Genomic DNA, 22,026 nt, shown 5'->3' with positions numbered 1-22,026 from the left:
CGGATCCAATCCTATAACCTCGCTCTAACTTCCCTTGCCCTTAAAATGCGGATCCAATCCTATAACCTCGCAAAAGGAATACATCTAGGTCATTATTGATCGTCTGCTAGATATAAGAGAAGAACATCATACCGTCATATCATATCACACTTTTTTTTGTCAAACAAAACTTTATTTGCTCACGTCTCTTTTAAAAGAAACTCGAAATAACCCCTCTCTGTTCACCCTGTTTATAAGGCACAGAGGTGGACATTCACACAGCTCACACTCTTGTGATGCTCACATCTGCCTGCAGTTTCACTACAGCTACTACTACTGTAAACATGGACACAGAACATGACGGCAAGAGTACACTGACTTATAAAACTAGTTAAAAAAAAACCCAAGCTGGTGTAAAAACCAAGAAAAATGAATAATGCAATAAAACAGCATGAACGACAAGTAATAAAACAACACCAGATTAAACTGAGACTGTGGGTTTTCCAGTTGAGAGCTCTGACCTTTCATTGGCCAGTTCTTCATGGCCAGGAGGAGCTTAAGAAACCACAGCACAACCGTGTCCATAAATAAACACACAATAACACAGTCATAAATAAGGTCTGCATGCTCATTCAGCTGTTGGCTACAGAGGGAGTTATACTTTGTTTTCAAGGTCAGGACTGACACATGGGGGCTCAGTTCAGCCACAAGTACAAAAAGTAATGTTATGAATTAGCACTAGCATCAACTCAAACTAAAAGTTTAACACTCAGTGATAAGTTTTCTGCCTAATTAGTGCTAAATTATGACTGCTGGCGTTCATGGAATGTAGACGTATCGTGTCTCTGTATGAACGGAAGCGAGAAGCTTCTCAGAGCATGTCTCTGAACGGAAGCGAGAAGCTTCTCAGAGCTGCTGTTTCATGCCAATAATTAAGCATAGAGTTTTGATCGGCCACTGACATGTCAGGGGAAGATCTGAGTTATTCTGGTAGCTGCTTATCTTAGCTGCAGCCTCAGTTGTCAGGTCGAAATGACTGCGACTTTTATTTAAATTCTCCTTCAAACAATCCTTCATTTCTTTTATACCATGTCATACTGTAACACAACAAAAGGCCTCCATTCATATTTATATTGATTTTCATGAGGACGTCTTCAAACAAGTGCATTTCAAGGAGCTCAGATAATGCCGTGAACGCTGACTCATCGTTTTAACTTTACGGCAAGGTGAGATCCCAGTAAACTAACGACGCTACATCGAGTCAGGACAGACTCAAAACATGCGGGGGTGGGGGTGTTATAGTCCAAGATCAGTGTCCAGGGTTCACTTCTTGGTTCTGGTTGAGATTGTTGTTTATATTGTGGAGCGCATGTTGGCGCTGATGACGGTGCAGGTAAATGGAGTTAGAATCGGGGATGTCGGTGGGTTGAAATGTGCTGGACACCTGGGGCATGAACTGACGGAATATGCTGACACTGTTGTGCCAAAAGGTCGGCTGAGGTAGTCGCCCAGCCTGAGACCAAGTGCGGGTGGTAGGGTCGTAGGCCTCCACCATGTCTGACAGCTCAAATGTAGTGTCGTAACCACCAGAGACGTATAATTTACCACCTAGGACTGCCACGCTGCTTCCACCGTGGACCTGGACAGAAGAAAATGAGAAGATTAAAAAATGCTTACAATATATTTGATAACACCCTATCAACTCAAAAATGGCAGTATTCTAAGTGTGTAAAAATCCAACATTGTCGCAGAGATCAACTGTGTGTGTGTGTGCAGGCGGTCTGAATCTCCATTTCATCAATATAGAAGTTAAGTCATGTATTTCCTTTAAGTGCTTTTACATTCACTATCATTTATTTGTTATGTAATTTTATTTTCAATCTATTCTGAGTTTATGACTGTAGTTACTGTCATCCACGGATCAACTAGAGTGAAGCTCACACCTGTTTACAGAGATCAGAAAAATGCTGAGCGGCTCAGCCAGAAAAAGAACAAATGTGAAATACAAACCTTGTTCATGCGTCCGATTTTTTCAAACTTGTTCTTCTGAGGATTGTAAACGATAACATCCGCCGAGTCGTCGCTGCCAATAGAGAAACATCACACTGTCAAAACATGCCATGCTTCAACTGCACTTATACTCATGTTTCAGTTTGTCCTCGGTCTTTTAAATACTGAATCCAGATGTATTGAGTTTGTATCTTCTAGCTACAAATAACAGCAAATGTCTGTGATTTTAAATTTTTTGTTAGGGAACCAGAACCAGAAGTGTTTTGTGCAGGGCATATACAAAGAGTTTCCTGCTGCATGAAATGTCCAGCAAACACTACTGTTTTCTTTAACAACTGAGAAAGCCCTTAACTTCTCTCTCGTTCAGTGCAGACTTTTCTTCAGCTTATGCTAACATTCATAGTTTAAACTTTAACTTATATTTTAGATATTCAACACAATTTTGTGTATTTTGTTGTACCTGATGAAATATATGAGTCCATTGAGAGTCACAGTTTTGGGCGTGAAGGACCATGCAGGCAGCGGTCCACAGCTGACCATGCACCAGCGGTTGGTGTCTACGTCATAGACCTGCATGGTCATCCTGTCCTCCTCGGTCAGGCGGCCTATTGCATATAGGTGACCGTTACATGCGGTGGTGCTGCAGTTGTCCATGGGATGCAGCATCGCTGGCAAAGCCTCCCAGCAGTCCAGAGAAGGATCGTAGCGCTCAGTGCTGTCTGAGGCAACCACGTACAGCTGCCCCTTGAGTACGGATGTGCTGTGGTACTCGTGGGCCTTCAGCATCGGGGAAACCTCTGTCCACTCGTTCACGCTGGACTTGTAGCGCCAAACGCAATCGTAGAGGCGAGAGCCATCGGAGCCACCTGAAGGCAGCATGGAAAACAACTTAGGTTGACTGCTGCTTTGCATATTACAACAACTTTGACATAAAACAGAAGCTATTACTGCCAACATGTTTAATCTCTAAAACATCACACTGTTGACTGTAGGTTTATTTACATGTGTAAAGTCACAGGGTTGCTCATCATTAAAACATCAGGTATATTTACATGTGTAAAGTCACAGGGTTGGTCAAAGAAAAGAACGAAATGTTGTGTAGTTCTTCTGAAAGCCAAAAAATTATCAGACAGAAAAAAAAATCACCCGCTTTATGAGTTTTTTAAGCATAAAAAATGGGCGTTAAACCAGTAAAAGATGATCTGCATAAAAATTATGCAACTTACAAATAATGGAGATTAGAAAAAAACTGTGTTAGCCACACCATGATATCCACTCCAAGAGCAACATCAACCAAGCCAAATCAAAAATGTAATGGTTCAGTGTTTGATGGCTTACCTGTAACGTACATATCATTTCCAAGGGCCGCAATACTGTAACCTCCACCCAGGTGGTCAGGGAATTCCGCTAAGTATCGCCATTGTCCGGTCTGAGGGTTGTAACAGTCCACAGTGACCAGGTCGTCACAGTCCTGGTCACAGCCTCCTATCACAACCAGGATTTCTGCCAAACCCGTGGACGGACGTGGTTGCATTCGGTGGCAGGGTCTGTCGTGACGGTCGTACTCACAAGACTGGAAGCTCCGAGCTTCGTTCACCATGCGTAGGCAGGTTGGTGACAGGTACACAAGTGGGTCACTCTCTACATAGGCCAACAGGAAGAACCTTCTGACGAAGGGGAGTCGGACCTGCTGGAAAAGCTCTGGCCAGTAATGCAGTCTTCTCTTAAGGTCAGCCTTCACCCAGCGAACTGCAATTTGGTAAACTGTCTCCTCCTTGTCCACGCACAGATCACTGTCTGAGATAAACTCCAGCAAACGCTTCCAGGATAACATCTCAAAGTCTGTCCCTTTAGCCAGTTCCATTATATTTTTCAGGACAAATTTGCGAGCACTCGTTGCCAGCTCTCGGCAGGCGTAAGCCTCTGCAAAGTCCTGGATCTCTAAGCAGTTGGTAACGTCCAGCCGCTGTTCCAGAAAGGCACAACAAGCCTCTTTGACTGAAGGAAACTGAAAAAGATCAGCTGTTTTCAGAAGAACGTCCACATTTTCCTGAGTCACTGTCACCCGTCCTGTGTAGCAGAAGTCCACCAGCAGACCCAGAAGCTCAGCCGACACCTCGTGAAGAACCACCCGATCCATTACGCTCTCCTTCAACGTTCCTGCAAACATAGCCCGGAAGTAGGTACTGGCAGCAGCCAGTACGGTGCGGTGACAGTGAAATTCTCGTCCCTCGGCACACAAAGTCACGTCAAAAAATTTTCTTTCAGCTCTCAGTTCATGGATCCCCCGCAGCAGGTTAAAGGCATGGGCTGTATCGAAAAAAGGCAGGGAGGACGACTGACTCTGCAAAACTGGCTTTTCCATCGTTCCTCTCTTTTGCTGATGAAATCTCTGCTTAAAATGAAATTTTCATCTGAAAAAAAAAAAACATACATCAAATACTGCACATACCATATATTTTGATTATTTTCTTGAATGATAAGTGATTGTTAATACTTATATTATAAATTATAAATTATCACAAAGTCAGGAAATACATTTAAAAATCCTCACCAAATGTAGTTTCCTTTATTATATACTGTATGACACCAAATATTACTACCGTCAATCAATAGGTGTCTACATGAAATTTTAAAAAGTGGAAAAAAGACCAAATTAAAACCTTAAAATTTTGCTAACTGATAAATGTTAACAGTTTAAAACAAGGCAAAACATGTTACCAACATCAAGTTCACTGGTCCAAACAAAGCGACCACGTTTCTTTATCTTTAGACACTACCTGTTTCGACACGTACCTGATGAGATCGTCCAGACAAGATTCAAAAGAACAGTAACAGTCCAAGCGCCGTCTAGCATATGACCACGAGGCTTGCACAACCCTTGTTAATATGACCAGATCCCTCACTGTGTTTAAGATAGAGCGCTTGCTCAAGCTGATGGGCTATAAATACACTGGCAGTGTCCATTTTCAGTGAAGTGGGGGCTATGGCGAGAACACCTATCATTCCATGAGCTTACACTGTGAGTAACCCCTCCCCCGCCTCGGCAGTATGTCCGAGGTTAGTCACAATGAGTAAGTGGTCTTCCAAAGAAGCCACAGTCAAGTCCAGGATACTTCACAGAACAAGGAATGACATGTTGTACCAATCATACAATTAGTCAGTGACTTTCTTGACATCAGTAGAAAAAAATCTCATTTATTTCTAATTGGTCCCTTACTAGAGTTGAGACAAAACAATCTTTACAGTGATTATAAAGTCAATGACAAAACAATCTTTACAGTGATTATAAGTCACTTTCTACACTTTACACAAAACCTAGTTGTATATATTTATTTTAAACATATTTAAATAATGATCTAATAGGACCTAGCTTAGAAAGACAACTGGTCCATGTAAACATACGTACGTATATTCTTCAAATGTTCGAGGGTCAGAACCTGTTTAACTGACAACTCTCAACTGGCTGTAGATACAGTATAAACGTAAGTTTGTTTGTTTGTTTTTTATCTGTATGTAGCCTTAAAACGAACCGATGAACTCTTTGAGGTAAACTGCACTTTTCATCCAAACCAGCTGGAATCTACACTTCCTCTTCCCCCACAGCAATGAATAAATCAGAGCTAGAAAGAGGAATGAATAAACACGCCAGGATGACTTTGATTTATGTGCATGTTTGCATGTAATATCCAAATATCAAGCTTGATTTGTGGTTTGAAATTCCAAAACAGAGATGTTAGAAAGAAGTAAAATAACATCAGTAACATTCATAACATCAGCTGACTTGCTAAGAGGCTGTATTTCTGTTCAGTGTTTACAGATACAGTATGTCCTTTCAGAGATTTGAAACAGGTTGTCCTAAAGCCTTTAGTCTTCTGAGCAGGGGACGTAGCGGACATTCCACACCAGGGACTCAACACCGCAATAGTCCCAATAACTTTTTTTTGAGGTTTGAAGTGGCCTCACAACTCAGATCAGCACTGAAACAAAACACTTTCTGAATGGGAAAAAAAGCTCCTTTATAAGAGATCTGTATTATTATTACATTATTACTATTTAAACTACTCTACATTATTAACAACATCAAATTTGTTTAGATTTAGGCCATACATAATTTATCTTTTAATATCATTTTTATTCATTTTAGTCATGTTACGACATCATTTCTCACAGAATGTTGTCACCTAACAGTACCTCTCAGTTCTCTGTTTATTTAGTGAAACCCAACTAAAATATGTATATGAATTGGTTCCCATACACACACAGAGTATGTCATGAGAAGATACTTGTACTTGTAAGGATTTCTAAAAGTTTTATATAAAAAGTTATATGGTCAGCCTTAGTCACAGCCTGTAATATGTATAGGTTAAACTTGCAGCACTCACAGGTATGACGTCAAGTCACAATATGCATGTGTACTACCAGGAATAGCTTAAAGAACTCTATACTCTCATAGGGAAGGGGGAGAGAGAAGGTGAGACAGAGGGTGTGGAAACAATCTCACTGCTTTGATGGATTAAAACAGAGAGTCCAGTGTAACAGCCAGACAACCACACGCACAGATCAGCTATATTTACAGAGGGTTCTTTTATAGAGAAGGTTCCTGGAACTTCTTCAGTACAGTCAGGTTTTGAACTTTTAAATTGCAAACACAGAATACTTGGTTAAAATGAGGTCTCACACAGTCAGGATGTGTCCAGGTGTGACGATGTCACATGGTTATTATACTGACTATTTTGTCATATTTGAAAAAAAAGGCTGACTGATAACAGTTTATGTACTTACAGCTCTGACTGAAACAGCAAAAAAAGGCTGACTGATAACAGTGTATGTACTTACAGCTCTGACTGAAACAGAACTGTTAAACTAAACACAATGGAAGCATTGTCTTCTGTTTCCAAATGTGTTTCAATCTAAAGGGTTATTTTTTGCTGGAAGGCGTGTCTTCCGACATTCAAAACACTGTGGCCTCTAAGAGTATGTTGGTTTTCTAGTACTCTACATGAATTTATTTAGGAGCCTTACTCTAGCAGAGTGGTTCCTTCGCACCAAAGGCTTTTGTCAGTGTTGCCCCTTACTGGTGTGAACTTCAAATTACAACAAATCATTGTAATTTCTTTCAATTTCTTTCAATTTCAGAATGAATCCGTTTTTTCTTCATACTTGTTCCCACACATTTAAACTAGAGATTTGTAGGTTAGTAAGTATAACAACAAACGCAACAGAGATAAACATCAACCGTATCATTTTCTTCTGCATTTATATCAACGCACTAAATCAACAGCTTATAACCAAAGCTTTAAAACCACACGTAGACATCTGCTCACTCTGCTGTTACTGCAGGCAGCTGGATAGGAATGAAAACCATCAGAGTGGAGCGACATAAAGACCTTGTTCTCCACAGCAGAGTCTGGCCTGGCCATAAAAAGGCACACAGTCAGCTTCACAGACAGAGGACTTGTTTCATTCCCTACTGAGTATGGTAACACTGAGAGTGACATGACTGAGCAAAGTAGACGGTACAGTTAGGGATAAGACGTTGGATATAATGACATGATACGGTATGACATGATATGATATACAACATGATATGATACATTTTAAATAAAGTTAAAAACATGATCCTCGGTCATTGTAATGGCATGCAAAAGCTAAGTTTCGGGATGTACTTCGGTACTAATATCCCTATTTGGTACATTTCTGGTATGACAAAAAATGTGGTAGAGACGCCTTTTTTTTCCCACACTGTTATGTTCCTAGGGCATTGTGTGTATTCGATACACAAGGCTAATTTATGCTAATCGCTGTCTCAAGTAAAGTTGCAGGGAGAAACTGAATGACTCATGGGAGCAGTGTTTGCATCTCAAGTTGGTTCCATTCTGCATCACCATGGTTAACCAAATTTGGGTCATTGTCCACGAAATCCTTACAGGTTAAATGTTTTTCCTTTGTGCTTAGACTTTCAGGAAAATGTCTCTCAGTCTGTTCGGGGAAATCCAGGAAAAATGACCCTTAGCTTACACTCACATGCCTGGTTTCTGCTTTTCTACCAGGGATGCAGAAATGTCTTGGTTAAAGTACAACTGCATTCCAGTAATTCCTGCTCATGTGAGATGGAGCCTTTATATAAACACACTGTATGCAGTGAAAGAAGAATTCAAATGCTTCTCCTAAACCACATTATCAACCTGGGAATGCAAATTTAATTCTTGGTGGATAGATGCATCAACAGTTTGCCAACCCTGCATTACACGGTTAAATAATAATCATACTTTCAGCTGTTTAAATTCATGTAGAAATAAAGTCGACATGTTTTATTAGCATTTAATGATGGCAGGAGAGTAAAATATAAGTACTTCTTTTGTTTCTAATGACTAATAACAGAGGCACAGGTGAGTGTGATCGCACTGATGAACTCCACAGCAGACACAGCAGGAGGGAAGGGAGACAGAACAGACCTCACATGAAGTACAGTTTAGTCGAAATTGTACTAAAGTACAGACCATTTTGTGGGCAGTTTATTTTCACCACTGCTAACAGTCATCTGAGTCATAAAGACAAACATGTTTACCAAAAATGAGCACAGAGAGAGGAACCATAAAGTATACTGGGAGATTAAAAAATCTAGAAGCGTAGTAGCTAATGCTACGTTACAGCTGACATATGACTACAAAATATATTTATAAATTATACGTTACTACTATACAACAACATAGCACAATGAAAACTACAGGGTAACTCACATCTGGCGGATTACTTTCGCCACAACATCTTACGCAAAAAGGTCCGCCAGTTTACAGGAATAGTAGCATTGTATTGTATTATACGGTGTTTTTATTACCATATGGCATTTATACCCTTACAGCAATAACCTGAAGCCTGATGTTTAATATTTAAAGCATAAACCTCTGGCTACGGTTCCAAGACAGCAACGTCAGGTTCACGACAAGCTGCTGTCGTTTCCTATGGGACATAGCTTGTGTCAGTCACTCCTGTGTAAAAATGTCACGACGTTAAACACCGGACAGTTCGTAGCGACAACTTACCAGAGTCTGTCTTCAGATGATGATCCTTGCAACAAAGCGATAACCCACGGAAAGAGGCTTATTTAAAGTTAGGACAGGGCCTGATCTGCGCCATGACTCCCTTCACTAACATACTGTATGTGGTGCTTTCACTAACTGTCGGAAATATCTCCCTCTCTCTCTTTCTTTCTTTCTTTCTCTCTCTCTCACTCTCACTCTCACTCTGTCTCACTTTATATATGTCTCTCTCTCTCTTTCTTTCTCCCTCTTTATTTGCTCTAATTTCTAAAAAGAAAAGTTCATTTAGAACTTTTTCAAGCAAAAGCCTGCCTTTAAAATGTTTTAATAATAGTAATAATAATGGATAAAATATCTTCTAAATATACTTTAAGAATCATTATTTAATACAATAGTTTTTCGTTTTAATCAGCAACCGAATCGGTAACTTTATTGAGTATTTATGCTATTTAGAGTTAGTTTGTATTTGTTCTGACAGAGAATTGTTAAAATTAAGTTTATTAAACTGTTGTTCGGTCATCCAGTCTACTAGTGGCGCTGTTGCAAAATTGAATTTTCTAGAAAAAAGGCGGGCACTCTATGAAGCGCGGTACTTTTTTTAAAGTCTGGGAGCATAGAGTGCGCAGCCAGTTACTTTGTGAGAGGAGCTTCATCTGCTCGGACTGTTTTACAGACTTGTCTCATTACATCATATAATACCGACAAGCCGTCATGGTAAGTCAAAATAAACTCAAAATCTGCTGCTTGATTTTACCTTTCAAAATTTCGTCCATTGTGCTTTAATAATGTCCAACATATTTTGTGTTCTACCTATAATCTTGATCTTATCTTGGCCTTAAATTTGCAAAATTGTGTCAGACTGAGGAAAATTCCAATTCAGAACACTGAATTAATAGGTACCAATAGTTTGTTCTTTTCCCGTACAACTGTTTTATAATATAGTTACATAAAGTTTGACCGCGGTCTCCAGCTCTACTTTACCGCCATTTTGTCGACAGGTTTTTTAATTACTAATACCGTTTGATATACCGTACTGTTATTTGTAAACAATTAAAAACAATTAAGCCATAGCCTTTAAAAGTACTCATTGTAATTGAGGGTTTTTCCAAAGTAGTGTTAAAACCTCGTGAGAGTTATTTGTCTGCTGGGTGTATTTCTGTTTAAACAGACGGCTCCGTGTAGCAAGGCTGAGCCGGATAATCCTGGCAGTAATCCCCCGCATAAATGGCATAGCTTCATTCGTTCAGCAAAAGAACAATGAACCATTAAAGGAGTTAACTTGTTTTCTATGTTTTAGTTTTGACTTTCTGCAACGCACTTTTTTTCAAATGGCATGTCCTGATCCAAACGCATATTCTCTAAACCCGGCTAGCGCGAGTGCATCTCCATCCACGTTGGTCAGGCTGGAGTCCAGATTGGAAATGCCTGCTGGGAGCTTTACTGCCTGGAACACGGCATCCAGCCTGATGGACAGATGCCCAGTGACAAGACTCTTGGAGGAGGAGATGATTCCTTCAACACCTTCTTCAGCGAGACTGGAGCTGGAAAGCATGTCCCAAGAGCAGTTTTTGTTGACCTGGAGCCCACTGTCATTGGTGAGACCCATTACTTCTGTATGAAATTGGGTTGAGTGTACTCTATTAAAGTATTTGTAGTAATTATGTATTCAATTCTCTTTTTCTCTGCCCTCAGATGAAGTGCGTACTGGCACATACCGTCAGCTGTTCCACCCAGAGCAGCTGATCACTGGTAAGGAGGATGCTGCCAACAACTACGCCCGTGGACACTACACCATTGGCAAAGAGCTCATTGACCTGGTGCTGGACAGGATCCGTAAATTGGTCGGTAGCAAACTGTCACAAGTTAATTTAATCAAAATATATAAATTGATCATAACATTTTGATAAAATATTTTTTCTTTTCATAGGCTGACCAGTGCACAGGTCTGCAGGGATTCCTGGTTTTCCACAGCTTTGGTGGTGGCACTGGCTCTGGTTTCACCTCCCTGCTGATGGAGCGTCTGTCTGTGGATTATGGTAAGAAGTCCAAGCTGGAGTTCTCCATCTACCCAGCTCCACAGGTGTCCACTGCTGTGGTTGAGCCCTACAACTCCATCCTGACCACTCACACCACCCTGGAGCACTCTGACTGTGCTTTCATGGTAGACAATGAGGCCATTTACGACATCTGCCGCAGAAACCTGGACATTGACCGTCCATCCTACACCAACCTGAACAGGTTGATCAGTCAGATCGTGTCCTCCATCACAGCTTCCCTCCGTTTCGATGGTGCTCTCAATGTTGATCTGACAGAGTTCCAGACCAACTTGGTTCGATACCCTCGTATCCACTTCCCTCTGGCCACCTACGCCCCTGTCATCTCTGCAGAGAAGGCCTACCACGAGCAGCTGTCAGTCTCTGAAATCACAAGTGCTTGCTTTGAGCCAGCCAATCAGATGGTGAAATGTGACCCTCGCCACGGCAAGTACATGGCCTGCTGTCTGCTGTATCGTGGTGATGTGGTGCCCAAAGATGTCAACGCTGCCATCGCCACCATCAAGACCAAGCGCACCATCCAGTTTGTGGACTGGTGCCCCACTGGTTTCAAGGTGGGCATCAACTACCAGCCTCCCACTGTGGTTCCTGGTGGAGACCTGGCCAAGGTCCAGAGGGCTGTGTGCATGCTGAGCAACACCACTGCTATTGCAGAGGCCTGGGCTCGGCTTGACCACAAGTTTGACCTGATGTACGCCAAGCGTGCGTTTGTTCACTGGTACGTGGGTGAGGGTATGGAAGAGGGAGAGTTCTCTGAGGCCAGAGAAGACATGGCAGCTCTGGAGAAGGATTATGAGGAGGTGGGAGTCGACTCTGTTGAGGGTGAGGGTGATGAGGAAGGAGAAGAATATTAAGACATGAAGGAGAAAAATGAATGCCGTACTTAAAATTTAAACTTGTACTTCTGTCAGTTTGACTCAACGAACAATAAATGTCATACAAAACAACAGTTGTGTGGCTTTTTTATTTTCATAAAATAACTTATGAAGTTAAAGTAATGTAGATGAATATTTTAATGTTTAGTTTTACAGAATGCATGGGGAATAGTGTGTTCCCTTAAGATTCAGTGTAATTTGAAACAATCTTTAATACTCTATCTAGTTTATGTTGCACAAACTATTGTAAATCATTGCCATTGATTAAACATGAGTTTAAAAAAGGGATTGGATTAGTTTAAAGACCCTTTGAACAGATGATTTAGCAGCACTGCAGTACCTGTGTTGAACATGTCCATCAGCATTTTTTCACATCAACATTCATTCACTGGCTGTGGGCCAGTGAAGCGAAGCAGAGGGAGATCAATCCAAGGTCGCACATATTTTACATCCAGGCCGTCATTTCTTTCCTGCTTATTATCTCCCTCTGAAGTGTGAACATTAAAGGGCATTTCATCTTTACATACTGAAGGCAAACAGTGGGATGGACTTGGTGGGTGATGGAAAAATACAGCAACACTATTCTGCATACTTATGACCAGAACTCTGGTCTAAACCGTTGTAAACATTTATTTTGATATAAAACAGATTTTGTACACGAACTACTCTAAACACACAATCTGCACTAAACTGTACAACACTGTCTTTCCTATTTTTTAACGTTTTAAGAAGCTAAAACCATTAGGGCAAAAATGCACCAATGCTGTCACTAGAGGGAGGCATTTCCTAGTTTAAAAAAAAATCCAATTGAATGTACTACATTTACATTTGTGTATTTAGCAGACGCTTTTATCCATAGCGACTTACAAGAGGAGCATTAACAATCGAGTATGTGGTTCCTCCGGGAATCGAACCCAGGACGCTCTGCTACCTCTGAGCTAAAGCGCCACTACGTGAACTAGGTTAATATACTACTTAATCACTGACCTTTCTGTTGTTAACAACAGTTTCTAACAATGTCAACAATGATGCACAGCAGAAAACACCTGAGCAGACAGAAGGTGCAGCTGCAGCAATGATGATTCTGATCGTTTTTATTTGTTGTGATGTTTTTCTGCACATTCAAGGCCGTAGTACACTGAGTGTAAATTGTTAATGTGAGAGGCTACAGCTTTGAATCTCAAAACACCTTCCAGGAGTCAGACAGTAAAAAAATCAATAAAAAATCAATAGAGGTCACTCAGAAGTGAATCGACATCCAGAGGAAAAAGTTTGATCAATAGAGGTCACTCAGAAGTGAATCGGATAAAAGAGTTTTATACATTATATATTTATTTCTTTTTTTCCAAGGACAAATTGCAGAGAAACTGCAGATGCTAGAAGGTTTATGTATATTTCAATATAAAGTGTTTACAGACAGTACTGCAGTGAAGTGAAATACATGATATTAATGTCATGTCTTGCATGAAGGGCCACTGGGTGCTTTGGTTAGTCTATTTTTTAAGGGCTTTTTTTCTGGCTCTGCTCTCTGGCTGTATCTTTTGTAGAGTAGGAAAATGTATACCTTATAAAGCTTTGTTGAGAAATCATTGTTATCCTTTTCTTACCAGTGTTACCACCATGAGGCTAAAGCTTCTTTGGCAAAACTACTAATGTCTTAATAAAGCCTATAACCAACTAAAAGTTGCTGTTAGCTGATAAATTGTACTATTGTATTATCATTATTACATACGTATTATTTATAATGTTTAAACCACCCTGGGTGAATATTTCTGTATCCAGTGTTCACTGGTGGTTGCTCCACTGGAACATAAGTGCTCGTTTAGTTGTTTCACAATAATAAGGTTGACTCACTTGGAGCCTGAAGTGTCCTCTGCAACACTTAATTACCCTCCAAAGACACAGGTCTTGCTCCAAAGTGATTATTTTATTGAGGGCAATTGTATGACGTTTCAAGACTTTACAATGACATCTCTCCCAGGTCTCACTTATATTAATGATTTGGCACACTGCACACGTCTGACCCACGTTCCAAATCATAGTCCTGATGTTCCAACCTAGAGTACTGTTTTGTTTTTATTGTTAAATAAAACTTTTTTTAACTCATTATTTAAAAAAAATGTTTTAAATTTTTAACAACATAAACTTAAAACCATATAAACTTGGAGGTCTTGAATGTCTATCCCACCCTGCCTCCTTTTATTCAGCTCTGTATCCTAAGGAAGTTGAATCCAAATAGTTTCCACTGTGATTGATCACTCTGCAGTTCTCTTTTATACAGATTTATTTTCCGTATTTCTGGCGTTGGCACTATTCATCATGTTCACTCTGTTCCTCTTAAAACAGTGTTTTCTTGGCTGCTATCATTCCAGAAAGAATCTTTGTGATCGAGCACGTCTCAACTGTAGAAAGGTTAACACTCAACCTGTACAAATGAGGCTGCAATCTGCTGAGTCAGGACCTGGTGAACTTCCAGTGTTCTGAACAGAACCAACTTCAGAGATAGTAATCTTTTTTTACAATTTTTTTAAAGCACATTTTAAAATGTGCTTATGAGACCTTCCATTGACTTGAATACTTACTAGAGTCAAAATATCGACCAAACATTGCATAGCTTGACAAAACAAATCAGAATTATTTAAATTAGATGATTGCAAAATATCGACCAAAATGTTGCACGGCACATTAAAATCAGATCGATTGTAAAATATCGTCTACTAAAAAGTTTAATAATGCGTTCAACAGGTGTATGGCTCTGCGAAAGAACAATTTTATGTTCACTTTATTTAAATAAGTCTTTAAGAAATTATCATACGACCATTACTGAGCTGAGTGACCAGACCTGGCTGGAGTTCTTCACAAGTTTAGGTAGTACTCTGAGTGTTTATGAGCAGTGAGCATACTTCTTGCCTAATATAATACGTTTGTGTTTTATATATACATATTATATAACACATACATGTATGTATGTGTTTATGTCCCGTTTTAATCAAAACAACATGATATCATCGGCATACGTTGTAATCTGTTGATTTCATAGTGTAGCGGTTGGCATGCCTGCCATTCCTGGATTTGATTCCCAGAGGAATCACATACTTGATTGTTAATCTTCCCCCTGTCAGTCGCTTTGGATAAAAGTGTCTGCTAAATGCATAACTGCAATCCAATTTATTTGAAAACAGATGATAAAGCACAATTGTAGGCGGCACCTACTGTATATAATTTTCCAAATTAACATTGTTCGACTGAAAAACACATTTTATTATTATTTTTTTTAATCAATTTAAAGATGATGAATGACTGTTTGCCATTGATTTGTGTTTAGAAACATTTTGTTTGAAGTTCCATGTTGACTGAGGGACCACATGTGGTCATGTGATGGACTGGTCAACTGTCCATGTTTCTGTCTCCCTGTGACAGCGTAGTAGGAGACGAATGATGAGGCAGAGCTGAGCGTATACCTGTTCTGTCACCTCAGTGTCAGAAAGATTACAGTTCCATCAAGCCTCACTGTGTCTGTGCATGCGAACAGTTCCCACTGCTGATTTGTTGTCACTGGTATTTTCACGACTCACGCTGAGACAGAGTTAATGCCACGACAAACACAGATTCAACCACGGCGTTCCTAAAACCGCCCTCTCTCCATCAAATCTATGTTTACACCTCATATCGAGATTAGAAAAACATGGGTAAAATTATCCCATCACGTATCGGTCTTTTATCTGGGAGCCGTCATCCTTATGAAATTCTGCAGAATGAGCGAGAAAAATGTGAAGGCTGATCCCCAACCTGTCACTCGTCAGCCGTGATTGAAATGCTGAAGAAAGAAACACATTTCCTTTGCCTCAAAATGCACTTTACTGCTGAGGAACTTTTAAACAGACACATTTTCTGCACCCAGTCATCAGTCTTGGTTATGCTGTGACTGCAGTTGCGTATTTCAATTCATCAAATGGTCTAATTGTGGCACTTTTTCTCTAGTGCTGCTGCGTTCAAGAGGTGAAAGCACTTCAGCGTTGGTTTGTCCTGATGAATAATTTCTGAGGGTGCTTTTTTCCCCCCTAACAACATGTCTCATCTAAATACACGTTATACCTAGTAATGACTAGTATATGACTTTGTTTTTTTACTACTGCTGGCTTTTGCTGAGTACACACAAGAGAAATGTGTTGAAATCCTCTTGCATATGCAGTAAAGTTCCCTGGTGTCCCTTTTCCGAGCCTTGGAAATAGAATGTGACTGTGGTATTTTATGCTGTCATTACAGAGACGATCAGAGTGTCTAAGTGGAAGATTAGAAACCATTTATCCTTCTGAAAAATATATTGTTTGGAGTTTCCTGGACAGCACTTTTCTCAAACCTCAGCAGAACGCTGGCACAGTTTCATTTATCGTTCCACCAGTCGCCCTGTGCGATAAGTAGTTATTTCTCCTCCCGCTGCTGACGATTACTCACATTTGCGTTTGACTGTTTGTTTTGCCCGTGAACATGATACAATTAATCATGCTGTCATAAAATGAATGCATCGGGGGGGAAAAACTGGAGGCTTTGCAGGCGCGGAGTGACAAAATCAGAGAAAGTAGCAAAAGGATGTAAACCACCAGTTCTCATTGTAGGAGGAAGTGAGGGAGTGTCGCAGTGTTGGTTGTTTTAACCTTTTATAACCAAACGCGTTTCTACAGGCTATTTCAGTAAGTCTATCAGCTGACATTTAGGACGACAGGCCGTGTCAATGGACAAAAGAAAACCTCATTCAAACTCTGGCTGTTCCTCCTCCTCACCCCGAGGATCAGATTGAGGAGCTCCCGCCTCCTGCCAAGTTCAGAGGCAGCTGTGTTATTATGGCTAGAGATTAGTGAGTGTGGTGGGCAGAGGATGACCCAACCTGATTATTAGGCAGACAAAGAAACTACCTACAGAGGTTGGCCTGGTGGTGTGCTGCGAGAATGCGTGGGTCGGAGTCTCAAACATTTCTTTTTAAATGTATGTAAATTGGGAATCCCACCACGCCACGTTCTACACTGTCATTATTTCGACTTTATTTTCTGAGATGAACATATTTTCTCCCATTGTTTTAATGGCAGAACGTGAAGAGACAGACATCACGACACAGTTTGAGGTGACACATTTAAGGGCTGCGAAAACAGAGGGGATTCAAAAGTGACTCAAAAAGTTTCTAGGATTCACAAAAAAAGAATCATTAATTTCTTTTATTTATTCTTTTTTATAGGATTTGATATCTTGCGGGCCAAATATAATTAAACCATGTGCGAGATGTGGCCCACAGGCCTGAGTTTGGCTCCTGTGGATTAAAGGGTCTTTAGCTTTTTTTTTCTTTTTTATACAAATTTCAAAACTTTCAGAAACAAAATTGATCTCTTTAAATTTGAAAGCATTTGCCGTTAATTTGCAGAGGAATATCTAAACAAAAATGATTTCCCACGAGGCAAATATATCTGTGGGAGTCGGTTGAGGAGCTGATCCAGGTGTGATTATGCTACGGCTGGCAGAGATTAAAATTCAAACATTATGTTCTTCCCACTTGCGATGACAACATTCAAGGCAGTGTGTACTTCCACAGGAGCAAATTCCCTACCAGCGCTCAGCCTCAGCCTTACACGCATCATCCTGCCCAAATGATTTCATGCTTGGGGGAAGCTGAGCTAAGGATGAGAGGAGGCGGCGAGAGCTACAAATACACACAACATCTCATTGTCTTTTTATTGATCTGTTAGACCTCCAAATTGTTTTTATAGCAGTTTGGACCGGGGCTTATAGACGGATCGGACTCGCTCACTTTAACACACTCTTAGAAGCAGGATTAAGGTTGGCTAAGTGGACTAGGAAAAGGAAGCGGACGTGACGGCCGCTCACACGTCGTGTTTTTCTGGATACATTTTACATTTAGATTTTATTTTTATTTTTTTTATTTTTTATTTTTTTAGGGTGGCAGAAGTATCAGTGCTGTACCAGCAGTGGTCAAGGTCACAGTCAGGTACTTAAAGGCAACACACACACACACACACACACACACACTTATTCACTCGTCCATTACTCATTTCACCGTACCAGATCAAGATGTGCAGTTTGACATCAGCATTGCTCTTCAAGTGGTAAATATTAAAACCTTAATATTATCCATTTCCTTACCTCTAAGTTTTCCATTTAGGCTCATTAAAATATATTGTTGTGATTTCAGCATTAAAAAGAGGTTTAAAGATCAGGACTGCTCTCCATAAATGAATTCACTTTTATGTTCTGGTTTTTGCCTGAGAGACTATTGGCCAAGTGTTCCCAACACCTCTGGTTTGTTACTGCAGTTTTTAAAACCGTATTGATTGTTTTGTCCTTTCTTTCTTTGTTGTTGTTGTTCTTTTTGTCCAGCAAGACTCTTGAAATAAAAAAACAATAGCCTGGAGCAACTGCGATTACATGAATCTTTAGTAAAATTATACTACGGCTATAAAGACTGAGATAAAACTAATTAAACAGTTTACAAAGGTAATGTGTACTTTTGGCTATACGCAGTTTTTATTCCCAGCTTTAAATTTACCCAAGGACATTGGGTGCTGAGAATATATATATATATATATACGTATATACACATATATTATAACATATATACATATATGATATAAAAAATTATATATGTATATATATATTCATATATATTACATAAATGTAAATATATGTATAAACATAAAAATCAAACGTCGATAACTGCTCACACGGACATTCTCACATTTACTTTCTTAGGGAAACAACCTATGTATGTAAATGTAGTGAATTTCTTTTTTCTTACAAATTAGTATGTTTTTCATGAGCAGACTATCCGAACTGTGGCTTCAAGTCCTTCAGGGCGCAGAACAAAAGTTTGCATAATTTAGTGTTTTGGCAAGTTGAATAACCTCAGGTTATGTCTTTTTTTTATGTGAACAATGGCCGTGAGAGTGTCAGTAAAAGTAGCTTTCACACTTCACTGCACAATATAGTTTACTAAACTGCTTTAATTCTCTGGTCACTGTGAAGCTCTGCCTGTTACTGGAACATAACAACTCTTTGAATATTCTGTGGTTATTGTTGGAGCCAGTACAGAACATTGATATCACGTTTTTTAACTACTGGGTTTGGTAAAAAAAAATTGTCTTTTTATAAATGCAATATAAATTCTTAATATAAATTGGTGACACTTTTAAAAATACTATTAGTCAGTGTGTCTGTGTAAGTTCTGAGTCATTATCACTCCTTGAATATCTCAATGATGAACTGATAATTCATTAGTCTTCTGCTGTTTAATTGTATTCAGATTCCGGGGCGGGGGAGCCAACGCAGTCAGGACCTCCACACTCACGTCCGCATCTTTACTCAATTAAGAGTGAACAATTAACCTAACACAATAAGTGTATGTTTCTCACGAGTATTTTTTTTATAATAAAGTACTGCTGTAGTAATATTAAAAAATGTCCAGAAGGGAGTTTGCTTCCTGATTCTTCAGTCTACGTGGCTGGTCCAGGGTCAGATCACTGTCCATCACTTTTACTCTGTCCGCCCTAATCAGTACAACACTTATTGTTATACGTGACTAGAACATAAAGATAGAGGACATGTGACTGAGTTCGAGTTTTTGAGTTTCATATTCTAATGCTGATGCACCAAACACAGTGTTTCTACAGAGCATGCCTGTCGAGCTCCGCAGTAATCCTGTTTTTATGAGGAGCTGCCGCAGACCAATACTACCGGCACTTTTTTTTATTGCTTGTTCCTGTAAAAGCAGCTGAAAGAACAGTGACCAGGAAAAGCTGCAGAACTGTTGATGTTTCCGCATTGAGATGCAAGACAACTGTGGTCTTCTGTAGTCTCCATCACTCTTCTGGGCGGTGCTGACAGGCGCTCAATTAAACACCTCATCTCAATGACGTCCGGGACATGTATGGATGAGACGCGCCCCACTATTTCACCGGGACGCTGAATAATTATGTTGATCCCGATCCATTCCATTCACGCCGTGTTCCCAGTCTTATTGAAACACACTGTCATGGGGCTTATGTCCACACTGAATGCCTCAGTGAGTGCAGCACAGAAATAGCACATGTCCCTCACTGTAAATCTCCTGGACTCTTGTGTAACATCCATTGTCAGCTCTATTTATTCTCAGATCATCGCTTCATCTGTTGTAATTTAGATGAAGAATGGCATCCGCCAAATCCTGACTTGCACAGTGAAAGACTGTTACTCACAAGCATAACAGCGAGTATTAATAGAAGTTCTTTTTTTGTAAAAATGATTCATTTACTCCCAATTTTCTCAGTTCCATAATTTCACACATATATACGACTGATGTACAAACTCCAGTCCTGTAGGTGGCAACAGTGCATCTTAATTGTTTACTACCCACGAAGAACATTCACAAGATGCATTAAGTGAGGAGGAAAGTTAGATGAAGAGCAAAAAAAGATGATTGGGAAAAATGGGTTTCTGATCAACAAAGTGTGTCAACAATGTTAGCTACAAAAACGTCGTAGCCAACACACAATAGTTCAGAGCCAAAAATTAAAATGTTTACTTTAACAGCCGGATTTGCACTGTGAATTTATACTAATCTGTACATGACGTGGAGCCAAAGTTTTGTCGTTTAAGTTCATGTGTTATAATAATACAACTAATTCACACTCCAGCCCTGTAGATGGCAGCATAAATCTAGAGTTTGTTTAACAGCCATAAAGAAGAAAAAAGCTATTAATTAAAGGTAAAGAATCTTATAAATTATATATTTTTTATGTTGTCCCACTACTGCGACAGAAACACAAACCCATTTTCCTGACACACGTCGTTCCTCTTCAGCCCAGCACCGCTCACATGTGACCTTCGGGTTTAGTCTTCAAAGTGTGGGTTTTCGATTACCATAGCTTTGAGGCGAGCCGTGCCTTTGTCATGCATTTGCCACCATTAATCAAGTTCAACATCTGCAGCCTCAAGAAAGATTTGTCCGAGATGAGACTGATTTGCACATCAAAACTGAGGGACTGCCCACACCTGCAACCAAATGATCGAGAAGATCATTTAGTTGCCCTCATTTATTCAGAGCTCGCAGGCAGAATTCCTAACGACAACGGACCAGACGATTAAAAATTGCTAGATTACTAGTTGGTTTTACTTCTTGGAAACGGGCTCCCTCAGCAGTTGTCTTAATTATCACATTAATTCTGAGTCACTGGAGGAGGCTTATGTCTGTTTGTTTTAAAGCACTGCTGCAGCTGCGGAGCTCTGAATTATTTAGACTTGAAGATGCGTTTATTCAAGACACTGTTTTGTGTTGCTTTTTTTTCTTTCTTCAAACGTTGCGTCATGAATATTTCACGGGGAGGATCAAATGTAATGCGCAGTTAAATCCGAGCCATTTACTCATCATTTGGTTCTGTTTAACTTACAGCTTGCAATGGTTTCAATTATTATCTGACTACAGACTGCTGATGATTATTCTTGTTTGGTTTGATGTAAGTGACATGTTTATTTATTCTCTTTTTGCTGAGTTTCATTAGTCTTCCAGTAGATTTATAGTCCACCGTGCAGATTCCTCATGATTTGACAAAAGTCAAAATTAGTAAAAAAGAGAAAACTCAGGTGTTGTATGATTAATTATCTTTTTTTTTTTGTTGGCAGCTTATTTCCCTCTCCGTATCAAAACAATATATTGAAGTTATTATAAAAAAGTTGACATTTCAACTTTTTAAAAAATAGTTCTTTTTTACTACCTGTTTGCAACCAAATATTGAAATATGGTTGACTGAATTCATATTTCTCGTCAACAACTTCTCAAGTTAGGAATTGTGGGTAAACTTGGGCAAAAAAAATCTTGCACTGTGTTTCAAAATCCTCAAAGTACCTATAAATACTCCCAAATATATGCATACCTCCATTTGAAACCCATTGCTTTTTACTATGCGTTTTAACAATAGGCCCCAACAACAGTAGCCTCTTATCCAATTACCAACATCCGAGCTGTGGTCGATTATTGTGTTCTTCCTTATCGACGTCCAACTATAGATGCAAGTAACAATGCCGAGC

At 39.7% G+C, this 22,026-nt stretch overlaps 2 protein-coding genes across 3 annotated transcripts; one reads left to right on the top strand and one right to left on the bottom strand.

The window, feature by feature from the left end:
• Positions 1-859: 859 nt before the first annotated feature.
• klhl21 (kelch-like family member 21) lies at positions 860-9,199 on the bottom strand. 2 transcript variants are annotated; one of them, XM_008319147.3, is made up of 5 exons: positions 9,036-9,199; positions 3,328-4,403; positions 2,450-2,855; positions 1,990-2,062; positions 860-1,618 (listed from the first exon to the last, which is right to left on the bottom strand). In XM_008319147.3, the coding sequence occupies exons 2-5, from the start codon at positions 4,352-4,354 to the stop codon at positions 1,289-1,291; spliced, it is 1,836 nt and encodes a 611-aa protein (XP_008317369.1). In that variant the 5' UTR covers positions 4,355-4,403; positions 9,036-9,199; the 3' UTR covers positions 860-1,288. The 2 variants fall into 2 exon arrangements, with proteins under 2 accessions (XP_008317369.1, XP_008317370.1); XM_008319148.2 differs by lacking the exon at positions 9,036-9,199 and adding an exon at positions 4,786-5,186.
• A 396-nt stretch (positions 9,200-9,595) lies between these two features.
• On the top strand, positions 9,596-12,033 carry LOC103385300 (tubulin alpha chain). The gene is made up of 4 exons (XM_008319149.3): positions 9,596-9,746; positions 10,405-10,627; positions 10,725-10,873; positions 10,960-12,033. Exons 1-4 carry the CDS (start codon positions 9,744-9,746, stop codon positions 11,938-11,940), a joined length of 1,356 nt encoding a protein of 451 aa, XP_008317371.1. The 5' UTR covers positions 9,596-9,743; the 3' UTR covers positions 11,941-12,033.
• The last annotated feature ends 9,993 nt before the right edge of the window (positions 12,034-22,026 follow it).

This window comes from Cynoglossus semilaevis, chromosome 10, assembly GCF_000523025.1.
Source record: "Cynoglossus semilaevis isolate Cse_v1.0 chromosome 10, Cse_v1.0, whole genome shotgun sequence".
NCBI lineage: Eukaryota > Metazoa > Chordata > Actinopteri > Pleuronectiformes > Cynoglossidae > Cynoglossus > Cynoglossus semilaevis.
Note: the sequence above shows the minus strand (reverse complement) of the source record. Positions and strands in the feature narration are given on the sequence as shown.

What these genes read in the sequence shown, in the direction of transcription:
- LOC103385300 (XM_008319149.3), top strand. An exon ending in CCTGGAGCCCACTGTCATTG is followed by an intron (nt 10,628 to 10,724) that starts GTGAGACCCATT and finishes CTCTGCCCTCAG; the next exon opens with ATGAAGTGCGTACTGGCACA. An exon ending in TGGACAGGATCCGTAAATTG is followed by an intron (nt 10,874 to 10,959) that starts GTCGGTAGCAAA and finishes TTCTTTTCATAG; the next exon opens with GCTGACCAGTGCACAGGTCT.
- klhl21 (XM_008319147.3), bottom strand. Translation starts at nt 4,354, where the DNA reads ATGGAAAAGCCAGTTTTGCAGAGTCAGTCGTCCTCCCTGCCTTTTTTC. An exon ending in GGACTCATATATTTCATCAG is followed by an intron (nt 2,063 to 2,449) that starts GTACAACAAAAT and finishes CTCTATTGGCAG; the next exon opens with CGACGACTCGGCGGATGTTA. An exon ending in AAATCGGACGCATGAACAAG is followed by an intron (nt 1,619 to 1,989) that starts GTTTGTATTTCA and finishes TCTTCTGTCCAG; the next exon opens with GTCCACGGTGGAAGCAGCGT.